This window comes from Myotis myotis, unplaced genomic scaffold (genome assembly GCF_014108235.1).
Source record: "Myotis myotis isolate mMyoMyo1 unplaced genomic scaffold, mMyoMyo1.p scaffold_m19_p_7, whole genome shotgun sequence".
In the NCBI taxonomy this organism is placed as follows: domain Eukaryota; kingdom Metazoa; phylum Chordata; class Mammalia; order Chiroptera; family Vespertilionidae; genus Myotis; species Myotis myotis.
In genome coordinates, this window is record NW_023416379.1 from 5,296,647 (window position 1) to 5,311,073 (window position 14,427).

The following is a 14,427-nucleotide window of genomic DNA, read 5'->3' on the forward strand; positions in this document are numbered from 1 at the left end:
ACATTCCAAACATGAGAATGTTGTCATGCTCTGACACACAGCTGCCAAGGACTAAGTCTGGTCCAAATACTTGAGATTAGGAAACGACCACACGTGCTTATGTTCTCCTTGTCCTGCAGCTGCAGAGTCAATACAGGAATCACGGGCCTGTCGGTGTTGCCCACACCCACACAGGACAAGCCAGTCCTCACGCAGGCTCAGCAAGCCCGCGCTGCAACGTGTTTAACAGCAGAGAGGCTGTCATGCAGGTGGACGAGAATGGAGGCCGGGTGAGGTGCTCTTCAGTAATTCCGAAAGATTTCACCCAGGATCCCTTCTGTACATATCCACGGTCTCAGAATGATGCCCGAGAACCGCCTCCCGCCACAGAAACGTTCCTAGCTCATCACGGCCCTGCAGCCACCGCCCTTCTGTTTGCAATCGTGTCCAGAAGGGAAAGTTCTTAGTGGCTCTGCTTCCCCCATATCTCGAGGACTAATTAAATCCTCATTACTACCTTCTAATTATTCAAACACTATGGGATTACACAGAGGAAGTCCCTGTTGGTGCCAAGATGAAAAGGGTTAAATAACCCGTGTTGGTTTTGAGACCCCAGGTCTAGTTCAGACCTTCGGAAAACCAGCATTAACATGCATATTTAACTAGATACCACTGAGAGAATTAAAAGGGAATTCAATTAAAAGGTTTTTTAAAAAATTAATTCTGACCTCTCTACATCTGTCCAAATAAATAAGCCTTCCTGAAACGGTTTCACCTAATTGCTAATCCAATAAACTAGAAAGGCATTTATTGGTTTCATTAAGCTTAGCATTTTGCAGGGGTTAAAAGTGGGATCATTTTGATGTTAATAATAATAATTCTTATTTATCTACTCCGATGACTATTCCATATTCCCTCCGAGCCCTCTTGGAAAACAGAACAACAGTCACAAGCCGTTTCCTATTGTTCTTTTCAATTTTTAAGAAATATAGGTTAAAGATTAAGAAATAAGGACAAAACTAAGCTAAACTTGTTAGCTACAATTTTTTGGTAAAATTTATTTCAGTGCGTTAGAGTTATGCAGTGCTTAGGTAGTGTAAATTACACTAGTTTATTTTATCTTTATTTTTTTGGTAAGGTGCTTAATAGCAAGTCTTTGTCATTTTATGAGTTCTAGAGAGACAATTTGGTTTAAAATAAAAACTATGGCAAATGTGTTAGAGCAGTGGTCGGCAAACTGTGGCTCGTGAGCCACATGCGGCTCTTTGGCCCCTTGAGTGTGGCTCGTCCACAAAATACTGACTTCTGCCCACGGGCCACGAAGTTTCAGTCGCACTGTACATGCGCGCCTGCACGTGGTATTTTGTGGAAGAGCCACACTCAAGGGGCCAAAGAGCCGCGGTCTGCCGACCCCGGTGTGAGAGAATCCTAAACTGAAGTCTTGCCCCTTTTTCCCCAAAAAATTTGAGCTAATTTTCTTTAAATTAGGAAGCAGTTCCAACACTATATAAAGTTCAAACAGGAGAGAATAAAATCAAGCTATGTTGAGAAGTAGATGACAGTATAGAGAAGACAATGTACTGAAGAATAAAGAGGCCAATAAACACCTAAAGTGCTTCCCTTCTCTGGGGAACCCATGATGGCCACATCCACATTTACCTGCACAAACATCTTAGTAGGTGGACAATACAGAACTATAGAAATGCAGCTATTTCCACCTCTACTTAAGGTGGGGAAGTGGATTTGTGGCTGATGTCCAGAACCGCCAGAAGAGGACGCTGCGCTGGAGACAGGGTAGGGGTGGGGGCCTGGTGGCCATGAGCCCCTGCCCCGGGGTATGGCCCTGCAGTGGCCAGTGTGGTTCAGATCTTAGGACTGACTCAGGTGTGCTAACAGGGTACACAGTGGTTAAATAAATGTTCCTCCTGACGGGATACAAGACAAGAAGTAACAGCAGAGCTGGCGTTCAGCACCTGGAACCTGGAGGGACCTAGGCTCCGGGTCATACGTCAGCACTGCTGTCCCCCAGGAGGACTTTGGGGAGAATCAGGAAACGGCACCTCCCAGCACAGGCTGCATCTCTTGCCCTGAGCAGGTGTCTCTGGACAAGTGAGTTTCTAGATTCTTTGTCATTAAAAAACTGTGTATAAATGTGGAATCTTACTTTTAATCTTATTATTAAAACAAGATGAGTGCCGGAAGCCGGTCCATCCTTGCTGCTTGACACAGTCGCTGCAGGAAAGAAACATCTGCACAGCATATGTTTCAAGGGACCTGGCGTATATAGCATACTGTTCTTAATATGTTTGCTCCCCTTAGCGCTGTGTGTTTTAACCAAGGTCACCTCTCCTAGAAAGGTTGTTTCCCCAGGTAGGGATTTTTCCCTGAAGTCAGGGAGGGGATGAAACTCCTTAACTAAGTGCCAGGCGGGTAGTTAATCACTACAAACAATCATGCTTAAGCTACATAATCTTTACTCCCTGGAATGGAGATAAGAAACGCCCTAACCTTTGTAATAGAAATTGACAGGATTAAAATCAACTGGGATAAATACGGATGTAACAAGACAATAAACAGCAGAACTTCGCTGGAGATCCAGACCAGAACTTGGCTGGAGATCCTGGCTAGAGATCCTGGCTAGGCTGCTGATCAACTGAACGCTGTCTCTGTGTCATTCCTTCTTCGCCGACTCCATCCACACCTTTGGGGACCCCTGGACCTGCTGGGGTTGGACCCCGGCAGATGAGTACAGAAGGGCCTGTTCAATTTGGTGGTTTCAGCACTCAGCAGCACAAAAGGTATGTTCTTATGGTTTCTGAGAAGAATACATTTTTTTTGTAAGATGCTAACTACTCACCAATGTATTTTTTCCTCTCTGCTTCTTTCATCATTTTCCTAATTGGGGGGTGAGGAGCATGATATATTAATTGTAAAGGTATAAATTAATGGGGAATAGCCTAGCAAGTGTTTTCCTAGATCTACTTTGTACTATACATACTGTTGGTACATATGATGGTAAAAACAAGCAAGAAAAATGTTTTTATTATTGTATCAAAGCATTAAAATGACTGCCATTTACCATTAAAACATCTGATCAAATGTCATTAGGAGCTAACATTTCTTCCTGGATTTTAACAAATAACAAAGCCATTTTAAAAAATTCTTGCTGCCCAGCATTTTTTTCCACTGTGAAAAAAATTTTTTTTAATATATTTTATTGATTTTTTACAGAGAAGAAGGGAGAGGGATAGAGAGTTGGAAACATCGATGAGAGGGAAACATCGATCAGCTGCCTCCTACAAACCCCACACTGGGGATGTGCCCACAACCAAGGTACATGCCCTTGACTGGAATCAAACCTGGGACCTTTCAGTACGCAGGCCAACGCTCTATCCACTGAGCCAAACCAGTCAGGGCTGTGAAAAAAAATTTATTTATTTAAAATACATATGGAAATGCAATAATCCTGTTTGCCACCCCCCCACCCCCCTAATTACAGCCTACATTCAACAGCATTCTGCATTAGTTTTGGATGTATAGCTTACTACCCAGTTTTTAAGAAAATTTAACTCCTAAATGGAAAAGCATCATCCAAGAGTCATTCTGAAATATGAAGTTTTCCCCTTAAGTGGGGGCTGTCCAACCAGCAAGAGGCACATGTCTCCAACACAGTCTTTCAGAGAAAGTTTGGTGAACATGTTCATGAAAATAAAGTCAGATTTAGCAAATTATAAAATTCACTAGAGGCCCAGTGCACAAAATTCGTGCACTGATAGGGTCCCTAGCAGCTGCTGGCTGGATACTCCCTTCTCCCGGCTGCCTGCCACCGCCAGCTGGGGCCTCCCCTCCCTTCCCCTGGCTGGCCCCACCCCTTGGTCGAACTCCTGGTTGAGGGGACAATTTGCATACTACACTTTTATTATATAGGATATTTGCTAATTTGAAGGAAATGGTCATTCTAAATACCCACATTGTTATGTATTCACTAGAGGCCCAGAGCACAAATTCGTGCACCAGTGGAGTCCCTCGGCCTGGCCTGTGGGATCGGGCTGAAACCGGGCTCTCTGATGTTCCCCGAGGGGTCCCGGATTGCGAGAGGGGACAGGCCAGGCTGAGGGACCCCACTGATACACAATCGGGACAGGGGAGGACGGGGAGGTTGGCCAGCGGGGAGGGACTGTGGGAGGGCTCTAGGGCGTGTCCGGCCCAGACCCCAGCAGCAAGCTAACCTCCCAGTCAAAGCATCTGCCCCCTGGTGGTCAGTGCATGTCATAGTGAGAGGTTGAGCAGCCTTAGCATATCATTAGCATATTACGCTTTGATTGGTTGAACGGATGACCGGACACTTAGCATATTAGGCTTTAATTATATAGGATTATCAGTTACCAAAACCACTCTACACAAAATAAAGAAAATCAGAGGGAAACAGTAGCAGACATATCAACCCAGTAGTTTCTATACAGTGACATCAGAGGAAAATCCTAGATTTTGCCTTGATAATATATTCGAGTTAAAAGCCTAATTTAACTATGGTTCCTCATTGTTGTTTCGTCCTTAACATCTGGTTTTGTACATTTTCAAATTTCTTAAACACATGTCATTTGGAAGGGGTTGGGAAAGACGTTGTTGGAGGATCTTGGAGGGTTTCCCCCTTTTTAATTGGTAAAGATAAAGGTTAGCATTGTAGTGCTTTCAAATAAGGTACCTCTTATCCTTTAATGCTTGCAAAAGAAGGAGGATTCTCCCAGTGGCAATGATGTTTCAGTACGGATTAAGTGAAATAACAAATATCTTTGTCTCAGCTTAGGTCTGGCCTGAGCAACCTCAGTGCGATAATTTCTCTAGTCCTTTTCCCTCCTTCCTGACCCAGGACCACAAAGCAGCTGCAGACCACAGCCACGGAAAGAAGCTTGGCCTTACAGCGCTTCCTGTGAACTTCTGTAACAGCTCCCGGATGGCCAGCTCCACAAGGAAGTCACACAAACTGGCAACAGAGAGGATGAGCTACAAGAATGATTTATAGGAGCCACAGAGGGAAGTTTAGAGCAACAAATGCACACATTGCACCCTTATGAAACTCATTATAGTGGCGTTAGGAAGCAGTGGCCTCAAAGTAGGGTCCTCGGATTGGCAGCATCAGCAACACCTGGAACTTGTCAGAAATGCAGATGTTAAGTGTCCCACCTCAGACCCACAGAAAGCGGCATCTGGGGTGTGGCCTAACAACCTATTTCAACGTGCTCTCCAGGCGCTCCTTATGCACCCTAAAGTTTGGGAACCATCCATCAACGATTCCATCACTAAAACATACTGTAGTAACTTGATAAGTAAATGAAAGTATTAACTATATATTAGATCAGGGGTCTTCAAACTACGGCCCGCGGGCCACATGCAAATACAAATATTGTATTTGTTCCCATTTTGTTTTTTTACTTCAAAATAAGATATGTGCATAGGAATTTGTTCATAGTGTTTTTTTTTTAAACTATAGTCCGGCCCTCCAACGGTCTGAGGGACAGTGAACTGGCCCCCTGTTTAAAAAGTTTGAGGACCCCTGCATTAGATGATAACAAAAATGTTAAATATGTAAACGTATTAGAAAATCAAAATTTCATTGTATTCCTACTAAACAGTCATTTCAACACAAATGATGTGTAGGTAAGGCTAAGCCATCTTTTCACTGGCATTACTTTCTAAGCAACATGCTACTGAGTTTTTAACCTGTAAAATAACTGAACCTTATAATTCTAACCAGTAGCAAGTCATATATAACTCATATAGAAATAATTATAAATATTAGGGGTCAGGAACCTTTAAATATTAGCTACCAAGCTACAGACTTGCCTTGGGGGCAAGTGTGAGAGGGAGGGGACCTGCAGGAGGGTGGCACCTCCTGTGGGGGGAGGGGCTAGCCTGACTCCCAGCAGCGCAGTAATCTGGCCCAGCACGGATGGTGCTGCAGGCTTGTGAACCCATCTCCACTAATGTGGATTAAAATCACTGCACCACCACTAACCAAAGTCGCTTGGCTACCGGAGGGAAGAAAATACCCAGATGTCAACAAATGAAGGCCAGAGGCAGTGACACCTGGAGGTCAACATCAGAACTGAGCTGAGGGTCAAAGGGTTTGCGTGTAAGAAAACTTGAATGCTCAAGGGCTGCAGGAAAGTCCTTTCCTCTGGCTCTGGCTCCAACTAGCCTCTGAGAAAGAGGAAGTCACAGGGAAGAACCTCTAAGGCCCCACTTTCTTCTCTGTAAGTGGAGGTGATGGACTCCCTGATCTTTCAAGATGTTCCAGTTCTAAGATCCGGTAATTTTTAACACAAGGTCTTACTGTGTGTTTAAACTTTTAGTATTAAATGTCATGGAACAAATATTGATCAAATCAGGTAAACACCCTCACTAACATTTTACTCGTTAGAACCACTATCCAAATTGAATCGTTAATGGTCATTTTTACACAGCTAAGTCAAATATCGGACTAGAGTTATGTATAAACCGCTTCGGGCTGCTATGCGGACATATATATGCTTTGAATCTTGAACAGTACTCTGGTAAAATTTCACCCAATTTGCAAGAAAGCATCCTTTCCCCCCATATTTGTTGTTACATGTAAGGTTCTTATTTGTTTCGTTCATCTGATGAGGAAACAACATCCTTTAAAATTATTTACAAGGATATGAATGGGTAAGCAAATTTGTAGAAGCCCCATATACTCACAATGAGAAATATGGCCAACATAAACTGAAGACTCACCTCTTTCCTGTGGCATTGGTGACTGGCTCAGGGCAGGATGGGAACTGGATTCTGACTGGCTCCCAGGAGGCTGGGGGGGCATCTGACTGCCTGCAAAACAGGAGGGGAAGAGGGATGAGGAACCCTTTGCATTAATGATGCAATTGTGCAACACCAAGGCACAGTTACATTTTTATTTAATCTTTCTTATCACAAAAGGCACGACCCCCCACATAGAAAAAGAGCTCAAAAAGCATAATATTTCACACTTTTTTTGGTGTGTAAAATGAAGAGGAAAGATGCATAAACATATTTAGTAAATGATCTCCAGAAAAGTTCAATTTTTACTGGATGAGTTCCCAAACTCAGAGCAAATCAATGAGAAGCTGAAATTTCCTGGCACACCCTTCTTCACTGCTTTTCACAAAATCCAAGACTGGCGAACTAAACGCTTCCTCCTGAGTTTAATCTGGTCTCTAAGTGGGCAGGCGTGATGGCGGCCCACAGTTTCTCATTGTTAATATTTATTCAATGTTGTAATAGTAACTGATGTGTAAAAACCCTTTGTAACTAATCAGAGATTTAACATAAACTTAGGAGATCTCCATTAAAAAACATAATAACAGGACTACAAAATATAGTGTATGTTATCACCAAAGAAGGAGACAGCATCTGCATCTCTCTTGATCTTTATTGCTAATAAAGCAATCACATCTATTTGGTTTCCATGTACCTAACGTGTGTCCAGTTTGTCTTCTCAAACTATAAGGTAAGCTCCTAGACAGAGGAATGTCTTTTACTCCTTTAATCCCTCCATTAGCATAACAAATACTGGTTATTTAATACCCTTAATCTGAATCAAAGGAAAAGATGCTTCTTACTTATTAATTAAGGAGAGACAATGAATCATGTGAAGGCAGAGACAGGTTTTGAAATTTAAGAATCATCACAGGTACTTGATGATCTCAACTCTCTGGCTCAGAGGTTTATATGTATTTCTATAATAAAAATATAGAATAAAAAAGGCAGTTCAACTTAGCACAGACCTCAAGGCATGCTATTTTATCTTCTAGCCCAGTGATGGCGAACCTATGCCACGCGTGTCAGAGGTGACACGCGAACTCATTTTTTTGGTTGATTTTTCTTTGTTAATGGCATTTAAATATATAAAGTAAATATCAAAAATATAAATCTTTGTCTTACTATGGTTGCAAATATCAAAAAATTTCTATATGTGACACGGCACCAGAGTTAAGTTAGGGTTTTTCAAAATGCTGACATGCCGAGTTCAAAAGGTTCGCCATCTCTGTTCTAGCCCCTCCCTTTGCTAAAACAAATTGGAAAGACAAAAATATACATAACTATCTCCCTGGTATGGAGACTCGAGCCTGTTAGATCAAACAAATAGTGGCTCTGACACCACAGGACCGCCTCCTCCACTTTGGACAGAGCTGAGAACCACAGTTGCGCAGAGAAGGAAATTAACGTACTGTGATCCCCACCAATGACCCTGGTGTTTCACACTGAACGACAACCTTCCGTGTTGGCACCACGGCATCTGCTTGGCCAGGCAGCGAGTCCAGACCAGCAAGAGCGAGTTCTGAGTCTCTGAGGACGTCACTCATTACTAGTTCTAGAAACGGTTGCATCTGTGACAGCCAGAGAGGCGGGAAAATGATTTTCTACCCAGACAGGCTAGAAATAGTTAAAATATAATCATAAAAATTCTCATTGTTTTTGGGAGTTTCGGCGTCTCACTTTTAGAAAAGAATGTAAAGCTTATGAATGCATTTCTGAGCCTTCCTGGGGTCAGCTGCCACTCTCGTCTTCAGATAAAGTGAAAACCAAGACTTGAATTTCCAGTCACCACTAGGAGGCGCTCCTCCTAAGTCAGAGCCACAACTGAAGGATGAAAGACCAGACAAGCAGCACAGACACTGCCTCAGACAGGTGGAGTAAATTAGCATGAATACCAACTAATCAAATGTAAACACTTCATGTTCTGGACGAAACAACTTCAAGGGGAAACACTGGTCACCAACTTGGCTACAGGTACACAGCAGTTGCTGTGGGTCACGGCTTTCCTATGCACTACCCCAAGGCCCCAATCGAAAGTCCATTTAGACATTTAAAGCACTCTGCAGCCAAATCCTGACTTCTAAAACGTCACCAGGGAATCGGCTCCCCGAGGACAAGTGCTCACATCACAATGACTGTTTCTGCACGGCTGGATGCACAGACTCACAACAGTGAAAACAAACTGCAATTCTGCGTCTGCAATTCTGCGTTAACAGAGGACACCACCATCTACACGATGCATGCCCAGGGCACTGCTCTTACAGGCAATTCAACTAAAAAGAAAAAAGGCTGTTTGAAACCATCATGAATTCATAAAATCCTGCCACACCCACGCAGTGCTATTGGTTGGCTGGCGCTAAGACATAGCTGTTTAAAGCCATGAGATAATTTATGTACTAAATCCATCCTTTAAAGAAACAGACACGAACTCTTCATGGTAAAAACGGGTTTGCCCAAGCCGTTTTAAATTCCCCATTTGCCTTTACCCCCATTTTCCCATCACAGTGTCATAGTTACTAAGAAATGCCTTCATTCTCCCTTAAGCCCAGGGATAGGCCAGTTAGAGCAGATGCTGAATCAGAAGACCTTTGAGAATCACGATGCTGAAGATGCATTTGTGTCCAATTTCCATGTGAAGAAGACAATTCCAAACCCTTTGCACCAACCGAATTAAGTTAAACACCTTCAGAACCATGGATTTTTATGACGTATTTTTGGCATAAGTAAAATAAAGGTTTGGTAATTATTTTAAAAGAGAATACTGCCATGCACAGTGAACAAACTAACTTATAAGTAGGCTTTAACATTAAAATAGTTTTAGAGAAAGTCCATGTTTCCCCTTGTCTATGTCTATAAAGATGTTAAGCACAATGGGAAAAAAATTACAACTGGAAAAACCCATGCTATGAGTTGGAGTAAATTCTACCACTTTACACTTAGGTATTTATTCTCCAATGACTATTTACTTTTGATTCTCAGCAGAAGTCCATACTATGATTTTTTTAAAATGTACTTTTTATTGATTTCAAAGAAGAAAGAAGAGCGGGAGAGATAGAAACATTAATGATGAGAATCACTGATTGGCTGCCTCCTGCACACCCCACACTGGGGATCGAACCTGCAACCTGGGCATGTGCCCCAACTGGGAATTGAATGGTGACCTCCTGGTTCATAGGTTGACACTCAACCACTGAGCCATACCAGCCAGGCCATCCTATGACTTTTTATTTTATTTTTTGCTAATCCTCACCTGAGAACATTTTTTGCATTGATTTTCGGAGAGAGTGGAAGGGAAGGGGAAGGGCAGAGAGAGAGAAACACCAACGTGAGAGAGAGACATTGACGGGTTGCCTCCTACACACCCCAACCAGGGCTGGGGATCCAGTCTGCAACTGAGGTATGTACCATTGATTGAAATCGAACCCAGGACCCTTCATTCTATCCACTGAGCCAAACTGGCTAGGGCCTATGGTTTTTCAATAAAAAGTTTTTCCCATTCTCCAATGACCATGCATATACAATAGTGTGCAAGATTTTGCTCAAACTAAGAATGAAACATCAATAAGTCAGCCGAATTTGTACTTTTTGCTGACTTTCACATTTGACTCTCAACACGTTATGCTATGAATTTTTATTAAAAAAATCTTTTATTTTTAATTTTTTTAGACTTAGAACTGTTATAAAACTAGGACAAAAAGTTCTCTTATATCCCTTAACTCCCCTAGTGTTCTCATCGTATATAATAATCAAATAACTACCACAAGGAACTTAGCATGGTGCAATATTGTTAACTAAAGACCTATTTGAATTTCACCAATTTCCCACTTACTGTCTTTTTTCCTCTCCAGGATCTCACATTGCACTGAGTTCTTTTTAAGTCTCCTACAGTCGTTAAAGACCAGTCTTTCCTTTTATGACCTTGACATTTTTGAAGAGCACTGATCACATATTCTCGCCCTCAGATCCTCACTTCATTTGTCCAGGGGTTCAAGACATTCTCACGTGTCATTTCTGGTGATGTTTACCTTCAATACTTGGTAAAGTTGGTGCCTACCAAGTTCCTCCGATGTCAAGTCACTATTTTGCCCTTTGTAGATGGTAAGTATCTCAAGGGCGATGCAAACCCTGTGTCCCCTCAAACTTGCACCCACTAACTTTTTCATCCATTGGAGAGTCTTGTCTGCACAGTCATCACCACGGTGTTTGCCAATGGCGACCCTTTCCTTCCCTCTTTCCTTCCACATTTACTAACAGGAGTCTGCTGCAAGGAAGAACTCTCCTCTTGCCCATCTGTGTGTGTGTTTACTAGGCTGCTTCCATCCATGGAACTCACTGTGGCAGGCACACTACAGGACGACTGCCAGTGAGCCACACTCTTGACTGAGGGCAGAACCTGTGACCTGGCTTCTAAGCAAAGAAATAACAAAAGTGATAAAATATCACCCCTAAATCGTATGGAGGCTAACGGGATTCTGCAGCGGTCAAGTCCTGAATCGGATGGCTCTGAAATAGTCAACAGGGAGAGGATCCGGGTAGGCCTGACTTTACAGGAGGACCCAGGCCTGTGCTGTGCCGGCATGCTCCGGATGGCCTCGAAGAGCAGGCTTCCATGAAGTGAGCTGAGCCACGCGGCAAGGACAGGCAGCCTGCAGAACCCGAGGGCCTCACAAGCACAGGAAATGAATTCCTCCCATAATCTGAGAGACTGGAGGCAGATCCTCCCGAGCTAGCCTCCAGGTGGGACACGGACCATCCAACACTGCAGCCTCCTGAGACCCTGAGCAGCGGGCCCAGCTGAGCTGTGCCTAAACTCCTGGCCATGGAAACTATGGGGGAATTAATGGGTATTGCTTTAAGAGGATAAATTAAGTCATGGTAATATCACAAGAACAAAAAACTAATAAACTCATGGACGTTTATTTTATTCTATGGATTCAAATCCAACATTGGCATTACTTCGCTGCTCAAATTGTTCCAGCTCTGGCCATTGGAATCTTTACTTCATGGAATCACAAGCTGCTCCAGGCCCGTTTTCTATCTTCCCAGCCCCAGCCCTGGAATCAGCCACTTTTCCTGGGAGCCATGGTTCTCTGTACGGAGAATGGCTTCAGAGACGAAGACCTGGGCACCATGTCTGCTCATTTTTCTGGGGTGTTAGACCCTCTCAATGAACAGATAGGAAATATTTGTATGCACACTAACCTGCACATACACACCTCGGAAATTCAGTATTTAATTGTGTATTGTGTGTATGAAACCATGAGCTTATTCAAATTCCTCTAATTCCAACCCAAAAATAGAAAATACATTTTAGCCTTGTCCTTTTCCTTGTTTATAACTCCTTTCTCCAATGGTAAAAATCCCAATTCTCATTATCTAAATCAGTTTATTTATTTATTAAATTTTAATATACATACAAAGTACTTTCAGAATTACTAACCTATATCTTTGTAAAACCACAGAGCCAATTAGTAGGGCTTGTATTCCATTCTGAGTTCCCTCTACATCCGAATTGGATCTGTTTTGATATTTTGGGGATATGTGAAATACTTCTATGGGCCTAAAAGTCAGCATCCTACAAAGAGGCATATGCAGAAGTTATTTACCCCTCATCCCTGCTATCTGCTGCTCCCATTTCTCCTTCTTTCCACCCCTTTGCCACCTGCCCTCTATAAATAACCATTCTCCTTAGTTTTTGGGTTCCCCTCCCACTATATATTTTTTTGTATAAATGAGAAGATACCTGCATCTTCTCTTACAATATCTTCTTCCTTCCATAAAGGATAGCAAATCTTAGCTATCTTGGGGCTTTGCTTTTTTCACTTAGCAGCACAGCACGTCCTGGGAAATATTTCCTATCAGGTTATAACAGTCTCTTCACTTTTATGTAGGTCTACACACGCCTTTGTGCTAGTGTTCCACAGTCTGTCCAACCACTCTACTATGGACGGCACTTAGGTGATTTCCAATTTTTTAAAAAAATATATCTTTATTGATTGCAGAGAGGAAGGGAGAGGGAGAGAACGCGATAGAAACATGATGAGAGAGAGAATCATTGAGCGGCCGCCCCCTGCACGCCCCCTTACTGGGGATCAAGCCCGCAACCCAGGCATGTGCCCTTGGCCGGAATCGAATCTGGGACCCTTCAGTCTGCAGGCCGACTGTTAAGTCTTCTTTGGTTTCTTTCAGGTGCACAAAAGTTTTGCACATTTTATGTTAAGTTTATTCCTAAGCATTTAATCTTTGTTGCCATTATAAATAGGATTTTCTCTGCTAGTATGTCTTTTAAGTGCTTATTGCCTGTATAGAGGAATGCTATTGTTTTTTCTATGTTAATTTTATGTCTTGCTGCCACTGCACTGGATTTTTAGTTCCAATTAAATTTATCATTAATTCTCTGTAGTTTCCTGGGTTTACTATTATACATCTGTAAATAAAGGCAGTTTTATCTCTTCTGTGCCATTTGTATGCCTTTGAGAGCTCTCTTGTCTAGCTGCACTAGCCAACATCTCTAGAACAGTGTTGCATAGTAGGGGAGATAGCGATCATCTTGCCTTCTTTGTATTGTAGTGGAAATCTAATAATTTTCCATTACCTTTAAAACTAAAGCACATATACTTTACTATGGTGACAAGTATCACTTCACTGCTACAGTGGGGCCTTGACTTACGAGTGTCCCGACTAACGAGTTTTTTGAGATACCAGCTGTCTCTCCCCCGATTTTTTGCATTGAGTTGACAGAGTACTTTGAGTTGACGAGCTCCTTAACGAGCTCGGTCTCGGAACGAATTAAACTCGTAAGTCAAGGCCCCACTGTATTTCCTTGAGATGTAATCATAATTGGGTACTGAATTTTATTAAAGGTAATAATATTTTCCTATTATTTCCTAATATTTCCTATTAAGACTATTTATATAGTATAAAATATTAATGGAGTTATTTATATTGAACCAACCTTGCATTCCTGGAATAAATCTCACTTAGCTGTGGTGCCTTATTTTCTTAATGTACTATTGGGTTTTGTTTTCTAATGTTTTTAATTTTTGCACTATGATAGGTTTTGAGGAAAAATTTTCTAACTAAAAATAGCTTTTAAGAACTGAATCAAGATAATCAAACTGAGTATCTTTAGTAAAAAACATTGGGATTTTGGTATATAACAGAAATGGGTGTAAACAGGCTATTATGTATATTGTTGGTAAATTAGTACACATCCAGTAATGCCTAATTTACAGTGGATGAACTGAGACATGGATATATTCTAGTTTGGTACACTTCATAGAGCAAGATGGTGGGGTAGTGAGTACTAAAAGGTACAGATCTACAAAACCATGACTGGACTGACAGCTAATTAAACCTTTATGAGTTATTCGTAATTATGTAGTTTTACCTTATTATTTTAGATCTGGAATAGGCCAACTCTTTCTGTAAATTGCCAGATAGTAAATATTTTAAGCTTCGCAGGCCATATGTTCTCTGTTACAACTATTCAACTCAGCTGCTGTGGTGCAAAAGCAGTCATACACAATATGTAAACAAAACAGCACGAATAAAACTTTATTTACAAAAATAGGTGGCAAGCTGGATTTGGCCCAAAGGTTGTAGTTGCTGTCTCCTATTCTGAAGGATAATGTC

The 14,427-nt window shown here is 42.0% G+C and overlaps 1 protein-coding gene across 3 annotated transcripts in view; it reads right to left on the reverse strand.

Moving 5' to 3' along the window:
• The window catches only part of ARID1B (AT-rich interaction domain 1B), a 333,070-nt gene that overhangs the window by 74,950 nt on the left and 243,693 nt on the right, over window positions 1-14,427 (reverse strand). For all 3 annotated transcript variants that reach the window (XM_036317506.1, XM_036317509.1, XM_036317508.1), the window contains one exon: window positions 6,736-6,825. In XM_036317506.1, the coding sequence (XP_036173399.1) occupies window positions 6,736-6,825 (90 nt within the window). The remainder of the gene's footprint in view (window positions 1-6,735; window positions 6,826-14,427) is intronic.